At 38.4% G+C, this 26,617-nt stretch overlaps 1 protein-coding gene across 1 annotated transcript; it reads right to left on the bottom strand.

Moving 5' to 3' along the window:
* Positions 1-27: 27 nt before the first annotated feature.
* YAF2 (YY1 associated factor 2) lies at positions 28-26,544 on the bottom strand. The gene is made up of 4 exons (XM_057425512.1): positions 26,226-26,544; positions 25,947-26,072; positions 5,627-5,779; positions 28-3,017 (listed from the first exon to the last, which is right to left on the bottom strand). The coding sequence occupies exons 1-4, from the start codon at positions 26,249-26,251 to the stop codon at positions 2,780-2,782; spliced, it is 543 nt and encodes a 180-aa protein (XP_057281495.1). The 5' UTR covers positions 26,252-26,544; the 3' UTR covers positions 28-2,779.
* Positions 26,545-26,617: the final 73 nt, after the last annotated feature.

Raw genomic sequence — 26,617 nt, 5'->3', positions numbered from 1 at the left:
AATAGCTAATCAAAACACATTACAACATTAAATTTCCACCTTTTATAAATGGAGTAAGGATGCTTTTAAATATATTTACAGTTAGAAAAAGGTTTTAGGATTACAAGTCAAAAATATTTAGAAATTATGAAAGTGAAGATCATTTAAATTATAACATGAACAGAGCCAAATGCCATATTCTACTTAGAATTCATCTACTCTGCTGTCAGTATTGTCACATCCCTTTATCACAAACAGGCAAACATTACCTTAACAAATGCCAAAACAGGCATCATTGCAATGTAAACGCTGGCAACATAATAGTTCAGTCAAAACCACCACAGCTCAGTTTTTAGATCCTAGATGACTAGGATCTAGAATTAGAGATTTTACAACTGTATCTCTGATTAGAAACTGCATTTCTATGCCTTATTCCATAAAGAACAGTGAGACTTTTCTGTATTCTTTTTTGATTATAACCATACTTATACCACATTTCTGAGAGTAATCTCTGGAAACAGCTGAATCATAGTAAAGTCCACTCCATCCTCCCTTCCGTCCAAACCAAATGGCAGCTCGTTTCTGAAGATACAAAGAGCCCTCTTTGTTGGCAGTGCTGGGTGGCTTATTCACATAAAGTTAAATGAAAATACGTTTCCCATTTAGTGAACTACTGGTAATAGGTTATTATTTGTTTGCAAGGAATTCTGAAATGCGTTAGCATTCATTACATTTTAAATTAGAAACACATTTCATAAAACATCTTTCACTGAGATCTGCTACCACTAAACTGCTTAAACAGTTTCAGCTCCCTTGTAATCCATTACATCAGTATATTCTGCAAATAGTCCCACCTAAAAATAAAATATATAAAAAAAAATAAAGTTCAGAAGCATGTATTTTTTCTTTCAAAAACTAGTGTATGTTATTCTGCATACCAGCCCAGCCCCCAAAACATTTAAGAACCTTAAAATGCATTGTTTTACAGATACTAAGATTTGGCCAGGTAATGGCAATGAACAGACATCCTATTTAGTAAGATAAAGCAGGATACATAATAAACAGGTCAGTAGTTATCCATCTGAAATAGCCTATAATTAACATTTGATGTCTAAAAAGTTTAAACAGCAACACCAAGGAATGAGGTATGTATGTTCTCAGATATCACATCAGACTTTCATTTTATGCAACTAACTGTATTTCACAACTACCATCTTACAAAATAGAACAGTACCATTGTGCCTGTAGAAGTACTGCATTAAAAACAGAAAAATACATTACTACAAGAAACCACCAAACATCACAATTGTCAGGGGCTACAAAAATCCATTGCTTCAGCTGTTAGGAGACATATCATACGTTGGTAATATATATTGGTAATAATCTGGGGCTGGATTCACTACCAATAAGGTCTATCCAACTTTTACATGGGCTTAAAAATATATTTACTTTGAATGAAAAAGAAAAGAATCATAGGAATAAGCAGACTACCTCACTAAAAGGAGCTAAATGGACATTTGTACTGAACCTGAATCTATAATTTAAAATCTATACATGGATTGCATGTGTGTGTCAAAACACTTATTGGTTGTAAACAAAAATGCAAAATCTGTATTCACAAAAATATTTTATTAGTAATTTTACATAATACCAGATGGGATTGTAAATAGTTCTGCTCTGCATCAGTATATTGCTAAGTGCATAAATGTTGGCAGTTTATGCCATAAAGTAGGGTACTGAGTTTTTTAATATGATTTATGACATAATATATTCGAATAGGCCAAATCAACATTAAAGAAATTGATTCAGGAACAAAAAATTAATAGTACTGTTATTTCCTTATTCTTGTGCAACACCTGATATTCGTGTGATGAAATAAGTGACTATGTGACACTAGATAAATTTGGGCCAAGGAAACAGCACTAAGCAGAAATGAGAACTGCATTTGTGCTATTTTAAAGCTTTTCCAAACTTTCATATTTCCAAATGTTGGGTTTTGTCAAATTCACCGTCATCTGAGGTTCAATATTTGTTACACAACATAGAATAACAGTGTACAGTGACAATGTCATACTTTACCTGAATTGTAAGGTTAACAAATCAATGCTTAGAATGTGTTTTCTATTTTGCTTGTAAACATTACAATAAGTGTTTTAAAGTGTGAAAAAATATTGGTAAACCCATCAACATAATTCAGTAAATCTAGTAAAACGTGTCAAACATTGGCAAAAATTCATACAAACGTTTCATTTAATAACATTTTCCCTATTTAACCACACCAAGTACCAGCAGGTGTTTTTAAGATAATTATTATGAAAATTCTGTTGCAGCAATAGTTGATTAAGTTGATCTTTGACTTGCATACATATAACTATGTTTCACAATTCTCAAATAATACATATTTAGGCAGCTTGAACTATGTTATAAAAATTTAAATTCAGTACATGCCAATAGTAAAGACTCCAAGAGTTGTGTTAGAATTCACTAAACTAAAAGTGAAAATGGACTTACCAGTAACACTGCATAATGAACATTCAAACCACATTTTCATGGCACCTTTACACATGAAGATTAAAAAGTTGGTCTGAAAATGGTCTGTAAGCATTCGTAGATTGAATTTAAATTATTGTTTCTACCACTGCACTTTTTTTCCTTTATTTAAAACTGCATAAATTATGTTCCAGTCAACATACCAATTGTGCATGAACAATCTGTCATGAAAATGTGGTAACAGGTGACAGAAGTTATGTATTTGCATGTTTTGAAGGGAAGAGACTAAAGAAACTGAGGAAATAAAACTTTAATGAGATTCCCCATTCAGTGATGACGCTTCTCCTCTGGGCGAGGATGACCTGGACATTCCCCTCTCTGTGTTGTCAGAGCTAGAACCACTCTGACTGTGTTGATCTGCAGAAGCAGCACTGGAAGCAGGTGGTGACTTAGTTTTCTCCTTAAAGTCTGTAATTATGACTGTAAGATCTCCCACGGTAACTTCCAAATGCTGAGCACTACTTCGATCCACATTTTTCAATCTTGGCCTAAATAAAGCAAATAATCATATTAAAAGCACACACCCCATTTTATTATCTTACTTATTAGGAGCTCTGGAGAACATGTATGTGTACATAAGACTGCTATGTGCAACATGCAATACATAGGAAAACAACATACCACAAGTATTTATGGTAGACTGTTGCCTAGTATGTTTTACATTAAAGTAGCTGAAAGTAACACATTTCCTTCTCCTAAGATTATTATAAAGTTGACCTTATAAGCAATGTAACTGTGAAGCAACATGCATGTGTTTGTTGCACATGTGAAGTTTTCTAAAGGCTTCTAAAAATTAAGCCTGTCTTTATTATGGCTATAGAAAGTTCTAATTTTGATCCAGAGGAAGCATCCATGTCTGCAGTGACCTTAAGCAACAATTCTAAACAGAGAATGATGTTCAGTAATGAAGACATTGGTTTCTGATTTTTGAATTCAACAGCACAGCGTTAACTTGCAACAAGTATTACTTCATTTCAAAACTTCACTAGGACTGCTCATGTATTATTTGAGCTGGACTCTGTTCACAGCACAACTCTGGTATATCCTGGCATATGATGTGGTTTAAATTATGCACAGAGCTGAGTGCTAACTCAGTGTTAACAGCCTAAGTCTCTTCATCTAATCTTTCAATTGTTTGATTTTTCACAATGAAGAGCACCAAAGAACACTTTGACTTATATTCTACCATCATATTTTTGCTAGTGACAAGCATAAAGTATTTCCAATGTATTACTTTCCTTTGACTACCATGAAAAACTGTCACCAGACAAGCTGTTATGAACAGCATAGCTTTATGCATTGACCTGATTCAAGCTGCAATAAATGACATCACATGTTAGCAGGCGTGCTAACAGCAAAGCCCTGACTTTACCCTATCATCTGACTTTGTTTGAAGTAAAATTGGCTCCCATTCACTTCAGCTGAACCACCTCACACCTTTCCTCCACTAGAATAGAGGTTGGCTTTCATATCTTGTTCCCCTGAGGCTGAAGTAGCAGGACTGAAGAATTCAAGAGAAAACTGAAAATCTGGTACTCTGAAACATGGGAAGAGAGAGAAAAACTCAGCATTATCAACCTGCATAAGCGCCATGCCAGGCGCTTATTAATCATCTTGAGTTTGCATGCAGATTTTTACGGTCCTTTCCAGAATGATGTACAAGTTTAAAGGCAAAGAGAAAAGAATATCCTTTTCCCAGAAGACACTGAAGAAAACTGCTTAAACTAATCAAGCATTGCTAACTTTCTATCCTACCTAGTGAATCAATTCTGTGAAAAACTGAACTATTTGAAGCATTAAAAAAGTAGCTTAGTTATTTCAAATAACAATTCTTAATGCAAATCTCAACACTGGCATTTCAGTCCAAGATTTTTATTTTAGTTATCTGCCAAATGCTCTCCCCTCCTTCCCTACCTTACCTTTGCATTTTTAATGTCCTATTGCAATTCACCCATCAATACTTCAGTTTATAATATTTAACTAGCTTAGTTAATATGATGTTAACTTCAAATACTTCATAACTGGAAGTACTTCAGCTGCATAAGGCAAACTAGTAAATTTGAGCATTAAAGAAAAAAAAAAAAGGAAGGAACATCTCAGTGTCCTTAATCCTAACCATGACTTTGTTAATGACTGCTCTTTCTGGACTCTCAATCTCTTCCAGGTTCTTACCCTGATGATCCTATTTTAGGCACAAGAGAAGCATCTGCTACTTCTCTGCATAACTAATCCAAACGATCTTCCTTGGCTGGACTACTCTGGAGTGCCTCCAGCAAATGAAAATAACAATAAAAAGAACAAAAATTAAAAAATAATTAAAAAAAAAATCAATAGCTCCTCCCACATTTGATTAGGCTACACGTCTCTCATACTTCTCAACTTTTTTGGCACGCCATTCGGCATTCTTGCCACACTAGTTTTATGCATAGACTATAATGATTTAGGGGTTAAACTTGCTGCTTTTGTTTTGCAGTTTGCACCCTCCTTCCACCTGGACAGGATAAGGCTTTTACAACAGCTTGTCTGTACTGTAATATTTCATGTTTTCAGTTCTAAGAGTCCAAGGTTTCCGTCAGCATCCCAGATGTAACACAGACTTTTATCACTAGGTAATACACGTGCCTTATTCTGTCACACTGATTTATACCCTAGTTCAGCCCTTCAAAGTTTATTCCAGTTCTGCAAGGATAGCAATAACCACATTACCACTCTTCTGCAGTCTGTCACTGGTTCACTTTATTATTCCACACAAAAACTAGTCACTACTGTCCCCTCTCTTTTCCAGACATTAGTATTTTCCATTTGACTATCTACAGTTTTGGATGGTGTGAGAAATACATCTGTAACCATTAATAAAAATAGCCAAGTCCTTTTCTTTATATTCAGCTGGTCTCCATCTTCTGGTCAAAATTACAAACTGCAGGTTTTCTTTGCATTTAGTAGGCATCCTAATCCAATGAAATTTCACACACATTTAACCTTATTGTTGAAAGAGTTTGCCACAGCACTTACAAAGCTGTAAAACAATGGAATATTTTCTCATTTTCTTTTCTAAATTGTGTTTTACTAATACTGCAAAAGTTTCTAAAATTTTTACCTGGTTTTCTTATGACTGTTCTTTTTGCTTGTTGTTTCCTTTTCACTTTTTTCCTTTTCTACTTTGTCTTTTTTCTCTTTCTTTGATTGGGTAGGGGGCACGAACTGCTGAGGAACCTGTTGTGCAACCAGCTGAGAGACAGGTCGAGGTTTCCTGTGTGCACACATATATAGACACGCATAATGCTTAGATTTTACAAGTCTCAAACTCTTTACACTTCAGTTATTAACAATCACTATAAAAAGAAATACTGCTAACACTTCTTGCTAATGCTTCATTAAATAGTGTATCAGTTTAAACCATTACAGCCTTTTGTTTCACTTGCATAACCAACAAATGAGATTATATACTTCTTTTAATGATTTAGAGACAAGATTTTGCAATGTGCCCTCGTTTCCCAGTTACCATATCCAGGCAGAGACTTACAAAATTGAACTTCAAAAGATGAAGCTTCCAGAGAGAATACTTTGCCATTCACCCCCAGCCCTCTCAAATGATGAGTCTGTTTTGAGTGTACTCCAGTACAGAAGTATACAATCCATACCACAAAAATGAAAAAGCTGAGTTTTCAGGTGTCAGAGCTAAAGCCCCTGCTGGCCTTGTAGAGTAAAATTTCAGTGTTTTCTGCTCAAACAAATTCATTGAAAGCAATAGCAAATCCTATTGTATATCATTTTTAACAAGCTGTTCACTGGTAAAAAATGCACTGCACTAATATTAGGGGGATGCAATCATCAGAACATACATACTTTAAAAGCTGGCAACAGAAACTTCCAACCACATTCCACCACTGTACATAGTGGAGGTTTCATTTCCAAGTTTTGATCCAAGCTAAAAAGCAGGGTGGGAAGAGGAGCAGCAGGCAGAAGAATTTCAACAGTTTATTCTCTTTGCATTTCCTGAAATATTTTGAAATGGTCTAATTTTGTATTGGAATACACGGATTCTAATTTGAAATGAAACATTTCACTCTTTCCAATGCAAATGTGTTCATTTATTTTGAGATCTTGGAATTAGGAAATTTCAAGTCATGACATATACAAAAGAAGATTCCATGGTTCTACTGAGACTTTGAAGATGCAAATTGCTTCTCCAAAACAGCGCTTACTCTGCCAGGCTCTTGGGTTTTGTTAGCTGGGTTGTGTTGTTGGGTTTTTTAAATAGAAAAAGCACAAATTATATGCACTGTGGTAGTCTAAAAATATCAACCAGTTACTAGAGCAACAGAAGCTATGAGGTCTTACACATATTCATTTATCCCGACCCACAGGATCACACTACCAGCACTTCTTGCTCAGGTGAAGAGTAAAATAAATTAAAAAAAAAGCAGAAAAATCAAGGCAAGTCCCATTAGCAAGTTCTATTTTCAGTAATGACTGCAATAGTTCATGTTACACAGTGAAAGCCAAGTTACAAGAATCCATAAAGTGTGGGAAAGGTGGTTAATAGAAACCAGCTGAGATTACACAACTCTTCATAGCAAATTCATCATGAATTAAAGTAAAAATAAAGACTATTGAAACTGTCAACACATTAGAACTTTAGGTTAAAACCTAGACTGCCATATACAACTCTACCAGTTCATAGTTAGCATGAACTAAGCCCAGGCTAACTCATGGAGAGACAAAGATTAGCAACAGGTCACTTACTGAAAACTACCCAGTTTATATCAACTGGCAAACATATGACTACATGCTTTTCATGAGACCACTGCAACCAGGACCTTGGAAAACACACAGTATAGAGAGTCCAGAATCACTGAAATGTCTCAATGGACTACAATTATTTACATTAACAGAGTACATAGGACATTGTTAGAAAAACTTGTCTCTGAACTGTTTTGATGTTTTGTCACAACAAAGCAGGAACCACCAAAGTGCAATGGCTGCACAAGATTATAATTTCAGGTGGAAAACACTTGTGGTATATGAACAGAACTGATAATCTGTCTTGAAGACTGGTCCAAGAGACAGGGAGTTAATATTTCTAGTGATGGTCAAGTGACAATCCTGTCATTACTACAAAGTGATCTGAGAGAATGATCTGACACATTACTTATAAAGTTAGACAGCAGTGAACTTCTCAACATAGACTTAATTATTGCTCAGGACTATGGACAACACCATGATCATGGAAACTTGCTAAAAAGGTCTAGAGAGAGGAAAAAAAAATCATAGCCAACTATTTTAGGAGTTCTCAATTCGCAACAATTTCAATTCTTGAGGACAAACTAGACGATTTCTATTAGAGTACAGCTAGGAAATTAAGCTTAGAACCAAGTTCTAGGTTTAGAACAATTTTTTCTAGTGCCATTAACCAAATGAGATCGACAAAAAAGATATTTCCCATAAGACACAGAAGTCAGTTAAGACAAAGAAAACCCACAAAGAAATCACATTTGGGAGGATGCATTAAAAATTAATGTATGTGGTTTTGCGGTGACAAAGAATTCCACTCAAATATTGTATTCCTTGAAATTAAACAGTCATCTTTGTTGTCAATTATTTCTACAGCTTTCTATTAGTTATATCTATGTCCTACAATCTCTTACCTGCTTTGTCACTTCCAGATTGCTTAAATGAGGCACTCAATGGTTTTATCTTAAAAATTTGAGAGAAAAAAAGATTTTCACATCTCTGAACACTGATAGCATCTTTCAAGCCTTCCTTATACCCCTGCCCCAGGTACTCAAGAGGGGCTACTGAACTGAAACCTAGGGCTTTGCAAGCCATGCAGGCTTCAGGAGATAACTTTACCACTCGTGAAGCTTTAGTCTGATAGAATTGTTCATGATTTAGCAGGAGCTGAATCATGTCATTCAAGCATGAAAGAATTCATGGAAAGAAAGCTTTCCCTCAGACAAGATAAATGTAAGAAAAACTATTCCTGTAAACAGGAAACTGATTTTGATGATTTGCCAACATGCAACATTTTAAATTACTGGTTTTCAAAATGAGTTAAAGACTCCTTGTAATAGGCTGCTACAGATTAAGTAGATATAGACAATGTTAACACTGCCTTTTACTTTATCAGTATGTTTACAGTAATCTGCTTTTTGAGCATACTCAAGAGCACTTCTTTCTTTAGAAAGAAGCTCATTAAACTTCTGCATTATGATTACAAGAATTTTTTGCCTCTGTCACTGGGAGTGACTTTACAACTGAAGAAGCTAGAACTAGAGGAAGAAATGTTCATAAATGCAATACATATTGCTTAGCCCCTCAAAACGTTGCATTTTTATCTATTAATTTCACTTCAATCATTTTAAGTGGAACACTTATCAAGAGATTATACACTATTACAAAAGATAAGAGCTATCAACTCTTTCCAACAGAGGTGAGCTTTATGGTTTAGCCCCTAAGCACTGCAGCTGTACCAACAAACTGATTTCCTGAGCTTCCAAGAGATCACTAAACATCACAAATTCAAAAATTATGCCTCTCCTTCTCTATCACTTATTTTCTTTACAGCCAGTGTTACCTTTCTTCTACATCAGTATCAGCCATACTTCTACCTACATTTCTATTCCAAACTCATCCATTATCAATTATTTAATTCCAATGCTGCTTTCAAGGTCTGGCATACAACTACTCACTTCATAATCTCCTTTGAAAAGTAAGGAAAACTTACATTTCTGCTTTTTTTAAAAAGCAGACAGTAATACAAACACTCAAGGATACAGTTTTTGTCTTCTCTGCAATTTCCATTAATGCTAAATGACAAGGATGTCATAATTTTAACTCTATTCTTCGTTGCTGGATGTGACCACGTTTTATTTTACAGGATTTGATCTGCTTTACAGAGTATATTTACAGAAGCTGCAGAGATTTGTCTGTTTATGTTTTGTGTGAAGAAACTCATTCAACACTGATGGTCTCAAAGGGAGCAAATATTTAATACTGAGAAGGACAGACTAGTTTTCACTGTTGGCATTATTTAACAAAAATATAGCCATTTACATGCTTAGAGGTGAACAATACACATTCAAGACTACATGCAGTGCACTAGACCAAATGATATCTGGAACTTTTGCCCCAAGTCATTTCCCTCTCCCAGAGCTCAACACAGCACCTTCCTGCTCATAAGTCATTTTAGACATCTCACAGCAGTACATGATTCCTTAATTTCCCTCACCTAGCATTCCCCAATAGCCTGTGTAAAAAGAATTCTGACCAATTTGATATGACGGAATAACTTGGCCTCATTACACAAAGCAGAAAAAAAAAATGATGTACCATACTAATAATCAACATATGCAGCAGAAGCACAGCAAGCTCTCAGTCGCCCAAGCTGTGCATCAAACATGCAGACAACTGAACTGGCTCAATGCCGACGCATCTTGGGGGTCTGTCTGAGTTTATTTAATTTATTCAGAGCACAACTACATTTGCACAGCGCTGCTTCTACAGCCATCACGAGTCCATGAAGCAGTCTCATGTCTCCTGCACTGCTCAGAGTATAAGCTCAAATTCTGACAGACCTCAACTACTTATCTGTCAAACCAGCTCTAGGGTCCATCTGCTAGAGTCTGGAAACTAAGAGCATGATGTGGGCAACTGTTATTTTTCCATGAACCAACCCTAAATCTACCTACATCTCAAGCGAGTTCTGCGTCAGCACAATGCACCCCTGTGTGGAAGGTCAGGAGAGGATTCATCTGTTTGGTTCTGCATATCCTGAAAACACAGAGCCAACCAAGTAAGACTGCCAAGCAGCACACAGTGCAGCCAAGCTAGTAAGACTGCTGAGAAGCACAGTACAGAGACACCAACAGTCCAATAGCACAGCCAACAGCTGAGCTTTGATTTGGTGTGAGCCATGCTGGACTTGGACTGGTCCACACAGAACCAGTACCCATATACTCTCTGCAGCCACATACCTCGGAATATAACCTATGCTTTTCTGCACAGAAAGACATGCTATAATTAAATCCAAATGCTGAATACATAACACCTTTTCAACCTGTTGTGGGAAAAATGTATTGTCATCTATAACGCATGACTTGCAGAGCCCAGATATTCTGAAGACACCAAGACATACTCAAAGGCACACTATTGAAGCTACATCTCCTCTGCTTTGCATATTTATTACTGTAGAAGTATTAAAATTACGGTTTCTCAATCTTAACAGCACATGTCTAAATTAAGGAAGTGCTGTCACCTCAGCTTTCAATCAAGCTGAAAAATATTCAACAGATAACCTGGATCCAGAATAGTATCTGTCAAGTAGAGCTTCCATTCTAATGTGATCCTTCCTTTCCTTCTTCTCAGGTCCATTCACCTCCTGGTTCCAATTCAAACAAAAAGCCCTTGCTGAAGGCTTATCCTGTCTGCAGCGCAAACCATCTGTTTCGTAAAGAAAGTGTCACCTGCAACATATGTAAAAATCTTTACAATACCATGTTAAGTCAGATATTTAAGCCTGCTGTTGAGCTCTGATCACTTTACTTGCCACGCTCCCTCCAATGACCAGAGCAACATTCTAGTCCAGTTTTACTTACCTAACTTAGTTGATAAATTTCTGTTTTCAAATTTCTCTTACTCCCTGGTTACTTATGAAATTATACACATCTTGCCCCATCCTAGAAATCAGGAAGAAATTGCCTATGAAACAGTACTCCTACAGAAGGATGTAATGTAGCTGCCCAATACGGCATTGATCTGTTTCGGGTTTCTCTTCCAGATACTAAGAAGCTGTCTTTTGAATGACAGAAGGATTCAATGAAACAGATAAGATGTTCATACTATTAAACAAAACAGGTAACTATTATGTACCACGATTCATTTATTCATCTGAACAGTTTGAGCTTTCAGGCTGATCAGAAATATCTTGTCTCCCATCATATTTTCATTCTCAGCTCCTGAGCAAAACAAAGTCTGTGGTATTTCTTCAAAATTCTTCACTTGCTTTTATGTAGAATCTTTACACAGTATCCCATACATTCTGTAATTTCAACTTTGCACACAAATTGTCCTTCCTTCCATTGTAACGGATTGGAAAAAGATTGTAAAAGACTGAAAAACCCAAACAAACCTAAACAGGTTTCAGAAACGTAAAGAGGTTTTATTCAAAGGCACTCCTAATCCATAAGCAGTAACATTGATCTAAACTTCTCTTCCCTGCAGGGAGATATTGAACTTTTGTTCAAGACAGCAGATTTATCCCTCAAAAAAGAGAGGTTAGAAATAGCTGGAACAGAAACTTTACTGATTTTGTCTTGCCCTTGGTCATAGAATCCTTTCCTCAAAAATGAAAATCCACATTATTCTTCAAAGTACTCTTCCCTCTCAGTTGATTCAGAGGACAGAATAAATGCTTCTAAGTTAACGGAAGTTCCCCAGTCTTCTACTTCGTTTCTTGTTGCTTTAAGGCCCTCACTGCACAAGACTCAAGTAGTAAGTCCAGCATGTTTTTGAACATCAGCTTCATTCATACTTCTGCAATCTCTTCTGTTCCACCACCAAGGCATGACGGAACTTACTCTGCCAGTAATCTAGTCAACCAGTGCCCCGAATTTCACTCTCCAGGGTGTTTCAAGAGTTACCAATATCCACTGTCTGTCTGATTAATACCCCTTTGATTTTTCCTTCTGTCTTAGAAGAAATAAGGTTAGGTTTAATGAAGTCCTAATAAAAATCTTGTTTTGCTGATGTTTGTAACATACAGATCTTTTAAAACTCTAAACAGAATACAGTTAAGCACATTAAAATCTTGTTGAGAACAAAGTTGAATCACTCAAATCCTACTCTGCTTTTTCATTATTAGACTGGATCATTTCCCAGTACAAATGTACAGGCTTTAAATATCTTACAATTTATTTGAAGATCATTTTCCACTCACATCTATCCTAAGTATTAATGTCTCAAGGAGCTAATAGAAATCTGATATCCACAGTAATACTCTAATCTCCGTTTTTCTAGCTCATGGTCATTACTGAAATCTCAAGAAAAACTTATCTTTGCATACTTTCTACTTCATCGTCATATTCTTGCTAGTCCCTGCTCACATCTCCTTCACCACGTCCTCCTTTCTACAACTGAAAAGGTCTACATTCTCAAATATAACATAACACAGTAACTAGAGCTATTAGCTTAAAAACAAAAAGTTGTTCCTATTGTCCAAAGCAAGCAGATGTACACACGGAGTCAGCCGGAGAGATGCATGATCTTACAATAAACAGCTTTTTAAACAAACAGACAAAAAGGATATGAAAAAGCTTTTTTAAGTAGGAGATTTTCTACATGAAAGACTACTCTTGTAACACGCTATTAGGAGAATATCTTCACTTGGGTATGAATGTTCTGAGCCATTCTTATGGCACTTATGTCAGGAACTTTTACAGGGCACAGCTATAGTTAAATATTGCAGCAACATTTTAGTGTGATACGCTTCCTGCTTGTTTTCAAAAAGACATTATCTATGCAAAGTTCTAACCGTAACTGTTACACAGCTTAGACAGCTTTTTACTCTGAAGATCACAGGACAGGTTACAACCAGCAGCTTTGGAATGTGACTTTTCCATGACGGACTGATGATACAGATTTAGATGCCAGAAGGTCTAAATGGCTCCAGAATATATATATATGCACACACATGCACACATATACATTTCAAATTCAGTTTCTCTAAGAACACAATACCTTGAAGTAGAAGTTACTAAGAAGTAAATGAACTTTCCTCCCATCCACTAGCCACTTCTTTTTAACAGCTATATCCCTCCCCCACCTTTATATACTGATAACAAGTTACTTAAACATCAAGTAATTAACATTCCCTCTTCCTCAGGCATGTTTTCTCTCTTTTTCAGAAGTCTTCCTGCAACTCAGGTTACAATGACGCTAATGATTTTTGCATCTATACCCCCCTTTTTTCCCCTCCCACTGTAACTGGCTTTAATAATAGCAAATGTAAGCAACATCACCTTGACAGACAGAAAAATTAAACATACACGCAGCTACCCAAACCTTTTTTGCTCTGAGCCACCCTCTGCCTGCAAAGGGCTTGAGTTCAAAGAGATTGCCTGGTTGGGTGTTTTTAAAGACTAGGAATCCATGAAAAATGTTGAAAGGCCGAGGCCTGTATTTATATGGACATTGCAATGGTGTTGACAGCTTTAAATAAAATAAATGGAACCAGATTTAATTTAGCATGGTCCTCTTGTTATCACGGCTTACAAATGCACAGGTGAAGTACTTTCTAAGAGTCAAGAAACTGTTACTTAATTTCTTTCCAATATAGAAAGAAATCAATAGAACAGAGACACATGCACTGTCCACACATAATGATCCAGAGAGCCAACAGTCCATTTGACATCTAGTGAATGGCAGAATCTTAATAAACTTCAAGGAAGAAGGCAAAAGTTTAAGTCTTACATTTTAGGCAGTTCATTTCAGGCCATTCATCTCAGTTTATGCACAAATCTGTATTGTTAAGGTGTAAACACACACAATTTGGCTATACAAAAACCAAGACAAAAAATTCCCTATTTGTACCCTATCCATTTCTGTATCTTTTTCACTGATACTCTCTTCACATCTCAAGAAGCCAATGATATTTTCAAGTGGTAGTTTGACTATAAACACATAAAGTGTGAAATATTTTTCAGACTTCAATAGTGGAGGACTATTCTTGTGAAATGCAAAACACTCATTCCCAAATAATTAGAGAGAATAGTTACAAAACACAAGTACCCCTCCACATATTTGCAGATTAGCTACAGTGCTTTGAGACTTTATTTTCTTCCGTCAGGCAGTTTTTCACCTAACAACCTTTTTTTCCTAGACTCGATACATAAGAAAAATTTACTATTTTAATCACATTTATCTTTTAATGGAGTATCACACCTATTCCACAAGCTCTTTGCATGGCACCTTGTGCAACAAGAGCTTCTAGGTGCTGCCAAAGTACTGAGGAAACAGTATTCCAGAACAAAGGAAATTGCTTTTTCAACTTCACTAAAAACCCAGCACAAACATTTGTTCCATTACCATTGCTGATTTTTGTGAACAAGCACAACCAGACCACAACCTCCCAACCCCAAAAAAAGAAGACAGAAAAGGCGGAGGAAGGGGGAGATGTTCATTTCTGCATAACCACATCAATAATACTGTTTTAAGCAAATAGGAAATTGTCAGTATAGTAACTAAGTATACTTAGTATACAAAGTAGTACTGCAAACACTGTGCCCAATTAGACCCTGCAAACTGTGGTGTACACAGAATTTAACAGGTCATGTAATACCACTCCTGATTTTTAGCAGTTGAAATCACATTATGAAAAGCAAAGAATATTTCCTATTACCCGTTCTTGTAATGCAAATACAGTGATTGCTAGCAATTAAATTAAATCACTAGCAGAAGCAGCAGCCTTAGGATTCTGACACAGATCAGCTCACCCTCCCTCAGTCATCAGGACTCCATTAAGCTATTCATAGAATAAAAACTATCAGATTAAACTATGTTTAGCTTGCAGTGTCACATGAATATGCTCACACTAATCACCACACAAAGCTATCTTGTGAGAAACTAGTCTTTATTTCTCCATTGAAGCAGTTCATGATTAAATGCATCTTCAACACTGATAATTTACATTCTTATCCAAATTTATTTTTCCTCATTACCATCCCTTCTGTCATATCCTAGAATGTTAACAGTACATTACACTGCCTCCACAAATAATACAACTGAATAATTATGACAGCGCAAACAGTGGAGCTAGTGGTCTGTACGGGAAAACATAATATAGATCCATATGCATACTGCAGAGTAACAATGCAGGTTTTACACCTTCTATGTATATCTGTATTCGAACTTTCAGCCAGTGTTTTCATATTCCTAGCTGGTTTACAGTGTGAATCACTTACTTGGAATTCATCCATTCAGTGCATTTCTAGCAATTCTGTCTTTCAATAAAAGCTGATTCAATTAGAACAGACTTACAAAACCCATATGGTTTTATCAGTCACTGTATAAATGCGCAGAAAACTACCCCTTGAGGCACTGTCCCTATTTAATCATTCCCTTAAAGGGAATGCCCTATTTTCCAGATGACATTTAACAGATGAGGCCAGCATCAAGTCTCCTGAAGACAACTGGTACACTGCACAACAGCCTGCCTTTAGAAGAAATACCCATATCAGAACCTTTATAAAGCCCAAATTCATCTTCACAGATAGCTTTTAAAGCAGCCATCAAATGTTACATTTCCAGCAACCAGGCTTAAGGCTTCAACCTCTTGCACACTGTTGTGAGAAATTCTTCTCTATATGCCACAAACTGTGGTTCACTGATGCTCAGCATCACAGCTATATGAAAAATATCCTGTTTGAGAAACATATGGGTTTCAAGCAATTTATATTCCCTAGATAACAACGTGCTACATATAAACAGGGGTCAGGAAGCTCAATTTCCTAAACATCAGCCCCTGAGGAGGCAGCATTTGGAAGTCTGCAAAGAAGGCAGTGGTTACAGTGGTTTTGACTCCTAGATCCTTGGGATTCATGCAGAAGCGACCTCTCCCAACTTCCAGTCCCACAAAGGATTGACTGGATCCTCCGGGCTGCTCCTCTGTCCTGTTCCAGTAGAAACAGTGGTGCTTTTTGCACGTATGCAAAAACACGCAAAATATGAGGTTCGTACTGAGGCAGCAGCATAGTTACCGTTGCACAAAACGGTGAACACTTGGCACAACTAGTTTTGGGACCAAGCAGGAAGGAGCTTGCCTCTGACCCATCTTATTTGTTCTGCACTTATGTGTGATCTTTCCAGAGGCTACAGCATTCTAGAACTTTCTTCCATTCATAGTCAGCCCTGTCACGATGTCCTCCTTAAGCAGGGGAAAACACTACACACTTTGCCTAAAAAGTCTCCGCAAGCTATCCAGAAAAGATGTATATTAGAAAAAGATGCCACAATTGTGAGCCCTGACCGTTTCTTTTTCCCTTATTCAGCTACAGAATTCAAGATTGCAACCCTCATCACAGAATGTTTGTAAGAAACAACCTTCCTTTTGCTGAACGTGTCAAAGCAACCTTTTTCCAGCTTTTAGAGTCAAGAACTCTACTTTTAAAGTAAAATTTAACCCCCCACTCATTCGCGGTTTTTTTTTCTACCAAGCACTGTCATTTGACTTGTGCAGTTCAGATAAAGTATATTCAAGGATTATGGAAAAGTTTGACATCCCAAAGTTCTAGTAAATTAAAACAGGTACATTTTCTATCGTTCATTTCCTCTCCACCCCCCAACTCTTAAGAAAACAAGAAAAGACTTGTAGCGGACGTCAAGGTTGTATCTTGTACTCTTCAATCTGACTTCTGATGGAAAGTTTGCCAGCTGAAAGCCTACCAATAACGTTCTGCAGCTGAACTCTCCAAGTTCAAGCCTGCTTGAACATACCACATACCAGTGGAAAGCACATCACAGACAATCCTCGGGATCTCTCTGTCCTACTTAAACTAGGATAAGCTATTGCATGAAAGCATTAAAAATGATCACTTAATGTTCTGTTCCACTAGCCTACTTTGAAAATATTTTGTAGCTGGCTGAATCAGCTAACTAGACATCATTTGATACCCTGAGAAACTTTTCTGCAAAGCATACTATCCTAACCTGACTTTCAAGATGAAACGTACAGACACTTTATCACAGGAACAGGCACAGTGGGCTGTCACAACAGTAAAGGAAAAATTGTTACAAAAAGTTATATGACAGAAAATGCAAACTTCTCATCACTCTGCAGGCGATAAAAGCTTTCTTATCAGCTAGACTTCTCTTTTAACATACTTAATCTAATTGTAGGTGTTTATTCAAATCTCAGTAGCTTTTAGTCTAGGACAGCTAACCATTTTCCCTAGAAAAGACACAATGAGCAAGAATACCACTGGTGGCACTAAAAACAAAGATGACATTTCCACTAAAGAAAGAAAATAAAAAAGCTAAACATATTGAAACATGCATTACTTATGGCCCAAAGGAAAGTACTTGAACATGGAAATAGAAAGAAGTATACCCATTATCAAACATGGAAAGAAAGCAAATACCAGATGGCATAAAGGCTTCTTTGCTTCAGTCTTCACACAGAAGTTTAATACCGTGTAACCAAATTAAACAAGGGGATGCAAGTACAAAGTAGAACAAGAAACAGACCAGGCTACTGAATGTTATATATTTGACTGTCAACAGCATCTAAAGAAATTCACCCTAAGAAACAAATTGATTAGAGAATTACAGGAAGAAGAAAGATGTCATCAAGTACTGCAAAAGAGTGAAAAAAAAGGTAAAAAGGCAAACCCAAAATGGTATATAAAATTTCAGGAAGTAGTAGATGAGTCACAGCCTAACTCAGATTTAAGAAAGATACTAGAATAACATTATTTAACAATTGGAAGCATTAACAAATAAAGACAATTGGTTTGACACAGTCTAGTTTCTCTCTTGAATGGACCAGTTGTCCTAGCAACTAGAAGAAAAGCAATACACGGCCCAAGTCTTGACTTGCAATGAAATCAAAAATACATTTCCCCACTCAAGCTAGACTTTGACTGGGACAAAGTTGTGCAGAATGAAGTTCAAAATTAGATTTTGCTTGCTCAGTTTTAATAGTTCTCAACCGTCAGCTGTAGATGTGGGATAGTATTTATAGTGAGGTTCTACAGGTATACTATTCAATATTTTAAATCATGTTGTGGACAAAAGAATAAGGAATAGAATAAACAAGCAGCACCAAGCTGAACAGTGGTGAGAACTACCTGCCAAAATCATCCTGAGTTAACAAGACTCAAAAATTAAAACAATGAAATCCAAGGAAGACAGCATAAAGCACCATGGGCCCCACAACTGCATACAAAAAGCCCTACTTAAGTAACAGTGGAACATAAAATGACCCCAGACTGTACTGAATCGAGTAGATCACAAGGCATGAAGAAACTAACATCGTGATGCTACTGTGCAAGAAGAAAAGGCTCATTCAGGGAAGCACCAACATCATTATTTAGCAGAATCCTGGAAAGGTACAGTCTCACTACACCTTAAACTGGCAATGACTCAGCTGTAGGTATGTCCTCATTCTAGGCCACTACTAACTGAAGAGTCAAGAATAAAGAATTGGGATATAAACTGAAGAAAAATGACACCTATAAGAAAGGGCTGCTGAAATTTTGCTTCCTTAAGAAAGACTTAGAGAAAATGGGTGAACATGGAAACCATAACCCAGCAACAAAAGAACTGCAAATATAGTGGGTAATTCCCTGGGATAGGGAGAATATGAATCAACTTATCTTAGTGAACACAAAGGTTAGATATGTGGAAAAGCATCACAGAATCACAGAATCCCAAGGGTTGGAAGGGACCTCGAAAGATCATCTAGTCCAAACCCCCGTGCAAGAGCAGGGTAACCTAGAGTACATCACACAGGAACTTGTCCAGGGGGGCCTTGAATATCTCCAATCAAGGGCAAAAAGAGCACCATAAATAAGCTGTATAAAGGGGGTTACAGTCTCTTTCACTGGAGACTTCTTAGAACAAAAATTATGTTGCAAGTTGCCCAGGTTTACTGATTCTCTTTCAGTATCGGGGGTCTAGCTCACCGGAAGACCTTTTTCAGTGCGAGTTCCTAGGGCAACATGGATAAGCCAAGTAAAACATGTTAGCCTTCTTAGAACCACCCCTGTAAAGAACTCAGATGTATTCAGAGCTGCTACTATTTTAGTAACCGTGGAAAACAAATGCTCACCTATTTTGCTTGGCTTTGGTACAATTCAGTTGAACAAGCCACTCTTAACTTGCAGAACCTACATCCGACCCTGCAGTGCCTGTTAATAAAGTTGGCCTTCCAGAGAGTGTATCTTTTAAACCTGTGATCAGATTCAAGATCTTGGAAACAGAGTGCTGAGAAGTTTTTATTCCTGTTCAGCAGCTTTGATATCATTAGTTATCATAGGAAGGGAACAGAAAAAGTTTACAGAAAGCAACAGGTTTCTGGGTTTTTTTTAATTATATAAGGTATATACCCATAGAACAATACAGCTACATAAATTTCTAGCCAAAGACAACTGCTGATACAACTACTATTTTCAATATGATGCAAAAAGAAACACCTATATTAGGTTTAAATCAACCATCAGAGTTGGATCAGACAGACCCTGACAAGTCTTAGATCAGTATCAAATGAAATACTGTTCATTTGGGAGTTACAGAAAAAACCCAAATAAACCTCAAACCAAAAATACCGAGCTCATGCTTAAAAGGAGAAAAAGCACATTTTTTTCATAAGCTGTTTAGAAAAATGAATTAAAGTACCTGTCAGGTTCAAAACTACGTAGATTTAACAAAGATTGAACTTAATAAACAAACCAAACCAAAACCAACTTCTAAAATATAAGCTTCATTTTCCTTTGACTGGCTGCTCATTGCATTCTCTGTTGCCCATACAAGCTACACCTATCAACAGCATCAGAGAACCACCCCAGTCAATAAAAATCACTATCTTGTTTTAGATAGAAAAAAACCTCATTCAACTTGACGTGTGCAAACTTCCTAAGTTTCACTATATTTTTCAGGGAAAATAATTCCTAAATAAATTCCTAAATAATTCCAATGGATACTTTAAAAAACTCCTTTTAAAAAGACTGGAAGCTCAGAATGAGTAGATTTCCTGCCTGCTATCTGCAGAGTAAAAGAGAATTATTTATTTATTATTGTATTCATAATTTAATATTTAAGCTTAAACATAAAACTTGTAATACAGAGCTTGGTAAAATATGGATTGTATTATATGACTTTTCCACTCACTTCATTCCTGCAAATATTTCCTCCTCCAAACTACCATAAGTAAGGAACAGCTCCTCAGTCTGTTAAGCTTGATTCAGTCATGTATCTGTAAAATCAGCATGACGGGTGGTTCTTCCTCTTTCTCTCCTTCACAGCCTTCCCCCTGACACATAAGCGCGCATGTGTGCACGCAGGCTGCATACTGGAAGGCAGAACAGAAAGTCTTTAACAAGCTGTTGTAAAACAGACATGTTAAACCAGATATACAAGATAAGCACCAACTCCCTGTCCCGAGCAGCACTGCATTTCAACAGAAATACAAATAACCACATTTGGTTAAATGTAACTGATTTGTGCTTATAAACATCCAGATGGTACATGACTAAACAAATTGCACATGTTTTCTGAAGAAAAATGACCTTGATATCCAAGTTAAAAAATTAAACATTTTATTTATGCTTCTCAAAGCATAAAACAAACTCATGACAGTTTTCAAGTAGAGACCTGTATCTCATATATTTAGGAGGCTGTCAGACATGCTTATAAAATACATGCGCATATTGAATGGCCACACTCTCAGGCACAATCAAGGAGCACAGACCAAATATCAAGCAAATGTACAAAGATGGCATCCCAGTTCGTTATACCTGACTCTTATGTCTGGTATGATTTAAACTTGGCTTTTCATACCTTAGGCTGGGAGAAAAGGAATGATGCGGTAATGGAAATCAATAGGGCACAGGACACGGAAGCCATGCCCCTCCATTCAGCTTGTTATGTGTCTACTTCAGCACTACAAATCTACAGAAATTCATCCTGACTCGAGATGGTTTTCTTATTCTGGCTACAAATTTCAGGAGCTATTTTATGTAAATGATAGATAGCAGCTCACCCAACATATATCAGAAAGGAATGCCTAAAACAAACAAAAAAACCCTAACCCCCCAAAAAATCTTCACAGAAACCACTTTTACCTAATTTATCTTCTTACTCTCCTTCCCCCTGCCCCTGCTAAAAGGAAAATACTTTGGGCTTGAATAGTGTGCACTGAGTCTCACAGATCTATAGCTAAGAGTAAGTTTTTACTGAACTCAAAGCAAGCAATGAAAGCAGTTCTAAAAATTAAGTAAAACCATAACAAGGATAAAATAGTTACAACATTGTACAACAAACCTTCTCCTGTTATTAGCTAAGAGAATCCTACTAGTGAAAATATCCTTTGGAATTCTGTTCTTTTTCCTAATTTGAAAGTCACAGAATGCTATCGACTCCAAAAAGGGGAAATTGATCACATATTCCTGGCCCCCCTTTTTTCCTTTATTTACACAGCAGAGTATCATGCCAAGCATTTAGAAGTTGAGCAAGCTGTTGCAGTTCCTCCTGTAGGTCCTTACTACATTGCCCTAAACATTCCTCCTTCACACTGGAACAATGGAAAAGCACAGCATAGAAAAAAGAATAGCATCCTGCAACTAGAGACCAGACCATAATACACATGCACCAAAAAACACACCAAGAAAAGCAAAGCAACAAGTAATTTTAAATCTGGATGCTGTCACTAACTGAATAACAACAGCATTAATATGATCTGGGGAAGATGAAGCAAAGAGGTGATGGAGCACTAACACAGGCTCCTAAAAAACAGAAGAGAGCAACAAACATCCCTTTAGAAAGAATGCTAGTCCTTTTGCTAGCTCTTCCGAGCAGCACCGGAACTCCTAATCTTTAATAACACATCTAAATTACAATGACTAACCCATTAGTTGGCAAGAAAACAAAACAAGCCAAACCCCAACTACCTACTGAAGGACAGACAAACTGGGAACAAATGCTGCAATAAGGTCTGCCCAGGGATCCAGCCCAGCTCTTGAAGATCAGCTAGTACTGGTGTTCTCTTGGTTCAGATAACGTCATGAAGAACAGAAGGAAAGAGAGAGGAAAAATGGTAGCGTGCCCATGGAGACAACTTTCTTTTGGCAAAGCAGTATCATGAGAGTCAGACCAAATTCAGCAACCCCACTATAACCTTCTCAGGAGCCAAACAATTCTCTTCCTGGTTTTCAGCATAACATAATTTCCATGATTGCTTTTACAGTGACACTGGTGTGGGCTTTTTCCAGCAATCACTTTACTTTTTTTACTAAGGTTCTAGCAATCACTTTACTTTTCTGTACAACACAAGGGACAGAGAAGGAATCACAATTTTCAAGTGCTTATGTCTCAGCAAAACCTAATTTCATGGGGCAAGGAAATCAAACCACTTATTTAGCCTAAGGACTCTTCCTCTTGCCAACCTTCAATGGCTTTTGCAAACAATAGAGCTTCTCAAAGAGATCATACAATTTCTTTATAATGGAAACTATTAGACAACCTAAATATAGAGTTCATTACCAGTTCCCTCTATAACGCAGTATGTTAGGGTTCATATTCAGAATTCCTTATTCATGCGTCTAATGAACTTCAGCAGGAGATTTGTCCAAGTAAGGAATGATTATTACAACCCTAGGTTCCTTACATTTATACAACATCTTTCATCTAGAAGAATTCGACAATGTTTTAAAGGTCACATGTAGAAAATTACTATATTCAGTAGTCTTCTATCAAGAGGAACACAGTAATTTCTCAGTACCCAAGCAGCAATATAGAACAATTGAGGTTAGAAAGTAAATAAGAAAGCCATGTCTACAGGGAGAATTTAGATCCTCAGTAACGTTACCAAATTAAAGTCTGACAACACTTCTACAGCAAAAGGTCCAGGGATTTCCAGCTGGCAGATAGGATCTTAGTTTATATCCGACTCATGGCACATCCAACTGACACCATGCTGGGGCACTCTTTTAGTACTAACACACAGAAGAGTGCCTGCCACCTTGGGGATTACTCACACTGCTTCTTGCGGCATCCAGGATTTCTCTTGGACATCTCCCATCCAAGAACAGCCTGGTTTAACCATTCAAGGCGATACCGCCTTGGACGAAATTAATTAACACCATGATCCTATCTGCTTTGAAAATTCGGTTGTCTAGAAGCATATTAAAATACAATGAAGAAATCATAAGAATTATTTCCACTAATCTTAACAATTCCACTGGTTGTTAAAGATCATAATCCATGTCTAGCTTCTGGCATAAAAGATAATTCTTTCATAGAGAAGGAATTATTCAACAATGGAAACACCCACAAACCCTACCCACACCTGACAATATTTCTGTTGTTAATTGACATGGCATATATATATATATATATATATATATATTTATAAGACAACTGTTTTAATGAACTTTGCACTTAATTTCCAGGGGCCTTCAAAACCACTAAACTTCACTATGATTGCCTGTTTTTCCATCTGCAAATCCGGTCCCATTCAGTGAATTTTAACGCGCAGAAGCAGACAAACCATCCACCCCAAAGACTTCTCTGAACTAAAAAAAACCCAGTACTTCACACTGTCTTATAGACAAAGCTCTCAGTAAAAAAAAAAAACACAGTAGAAATTTTGAAGAACCACTGCACACTAAGAACTGTGCTGAAGCATCAACTTAATCTAACATTAAGCTTCAAAATGGAAGACTTAAAAAGCCAAATTCACCGTGTCATCAAAACACCACAGCATTGTTATTCTGACCAGCACTGATGGAAAACACGTTGTTGTACAGGCTGTACCAGAAAATGTTTTAACAAGGCCCCAGTTTGGTGTCTGGGACTCCAGCTCCTTAGGGGAAAAAAGAAAACAATCCATCCAAATGGCCTTTTGTGTCTCTCTGGCACCCTGATGACTCCCTCCACAGACACAAAGGTCTGCTTACTAGCTCAAATCTGATTTCTGAACTGAGGCCTAAAACCTCAACCTGCAGTTATCTCATCCGGCGTGTACATCCTGGGCTCTACAAACATCTGAAAATGCAAGCCATTTAAACCTAAGGGAAAAAAAGAAACCCATAAACCTACTCAGTTACACACTGTTTCAGAAATCAGGCAGAGAAACAAAAATCAATGTATCAGATAAAGGTCTGCCTACCAGACCACTGTGGGGGACAAAGTGGAAACAAAAAAAAAAAAAAGCAAAAACAAACAAAAAGACATTTTGTTGCTAAAGTATTAAAAAATTACGAAATACTCAAGAGGGGAAAAAAGAAGGCAATGATAACACTGCTTTTTCAGGACTGTTTTATTTTTTCCACACTTCTTTGCCAGCTTGTTTGGCTTTCCTTTTTTGTTCGGTTGTTGGGTCTTTTTAAGTTTCACTGCTTTTACCCAACCGAGTTTCCAATGCAGCAAAACGTAATTTTCAACTGACTGCACCTATCAAACTGACTGGAGGTTTCAGAAGCTTTACTCGTGCCATTTTAAAAGATTTTACATTCATTATTTCAGCAGCATTATTTTGCTGAGCATTACCAATCTGCACTCATCTATCCGTGATATGAACACAGTACCATTGTTGTAACTGGAAACCACGCTATACAGGACAGATGCAACTCCTCTCACCAAGTTCCTTAGTTTAAAAAATAAGTAACAAGATAAAAAAAAATCAACTAGCATTCAAAACCTTAAGTTATGACAAGTCCTTTCAACATTCATTCCGGTTTTCAGAAGTCTAGGAAATCAAGTCTAGAAGTAAAGATGAATCATTCTTGTCAAGTAATTGAACCCAACCCTGCCCTTACAATTTCAAACATACAGCATTTCTTGCAAGTCATATTCAGCACTGCTTTGACCTGTATCTGGAATGTAATTGCTGGTTTTGATCAGATTGCAACTTTTATTGCCACTTAAACTTCTCTTGCTGACAGGATAAACCCATAGGTATGATAACTGTAACAAAGGATCCTGTAGCAATATTTTCCTTAGTGAGAACGCAACGGTTACAAGCGCACTCCTGTTGGCATTTTAAACACCCTCCGTTCCCCAGGCACACACGCTTAGGCCACAATACTGACAGACACCGCCAGACACAGGGACCAGGTAATCCACCACAAGCTTTCTGACGAGTGCACAGGGAACAGGTCCTCCTGGGAAGTCAGGGATACGCAGGGCAGCACTTCTGCACAGCACAATCAACAATCCCTCCCCAAACAGACGAAGGGTCTTATCCACCTTTATGACCCCTAGAAACTGGCACAGTGATGTGTTGTGATTAAAAGCTAATTAAAATAATATCAATTTTTAAAACGGAGGTATTTATAAGGCAAAGTTAAACTCACAGAAAAAAATAGTTTAAAAGGGGAAAAAAAAAAAAAAAGCATGGGAGGGCTAGTGCCTTAGCGCACGCCGCAGAAGAGATGGTTCCTGGGGGTGTGAGGGGCACGGCCCCTGCGGGGTCAGGCCGCGCAGAAGATCCTTCCCTTCCGGGTGCCTATTATCCCCGTTTCCACACGCGACGGGGCGCCGCTCCCCGACTTGGGTCACGCTTACCGGGGCACCCCCTAGCCTGGGCCGGGACCCCCCGGTAAACGTAACCCGATTTCTTCCACCGCCGCCCTCCCTCCCTCACAGCCCGGGGCGGCGGGAGGCTGCCCACGGCTCGCCCCGCTCCCCCTCCGCCGGCGACCCACCGTGTGGAGGTGCCCTTCCTCACGTCGCACATCATGCACTTGAAGGCCTCGGCGCTGTTGCGGAAGGTGCAGACGCTGCAGTCCCAGTAGCCCTCGTCCGAGGAGGGTTTCGGCTGCCGCTTCGGCCTGCGGAGACACACGCGCGCCAGGGGCAACACCGGGCACGCCGCCGTCTCCCCCCCGGGGGCGCCCCACCGGGCGCCATCGCAGCCGGCTCCGCGCACCCGGCCGCCGCGGAGAGGGCCCGGGGAGAAGAGGACGCGCCACCGCTGCCCCTACCTGGTCGGGCTCTTCTTGTCTCCCATGCCGGCTCCAGACGCGTCCCCGGCCCGGCCCCGGCGCGGCCCTTTGTGTGTTTGTCAATAAGGAGGAGCGCGGGGGGTCTCTCGGCTCTAACGGGGACCCGGGGAGGAGGAGCCGCCGCCGCAACCTCCAGCTGTCGGGGAAACTCCTGCCGCCGCCGCCGCCGCCCCCCTCACGTGTCCCCCCGCCGCCAACCAGCGCCCGCCCGCAGGCCGCGGCGCCCGGCGGGCCGCGCACGGCGGCAGGTTCGCAACCGCCGGCGGCTCGGGCACTGCGAGCCGGGAGGCGGCGGAGCCGGGGCGCCGCGGGGGCTGCTGGGGGCGGGGTGGAGCGGGACGGGGCGGGGCAGGGGGAGCCGCGGCGGGCCC

The sequence above is a fragment of the Pezoporus wallicus genome, unplaced genomic scaffold (genome assembly GCF_028554395.1).
Source record: "Pezoporus wallicus isolate ANWC-B61680 ecotype Strahan unplaced genomic scaffold, APGP_CSIRO_Pwel_v1 contig_4722, whole genome shotgun sequence".
Taxonomy (NCBI): Eukaryota; Metazoa; Chordata; class Aves; order Psittaciformes; family Psittacidae; genus Pezoporus; species Pezoporus wallicus.
The sequence above is the reverse complement of the archived record's forward strand: the minus strand, read 5'-3'. Positions and strand labels throughout refer to the sequence as shown.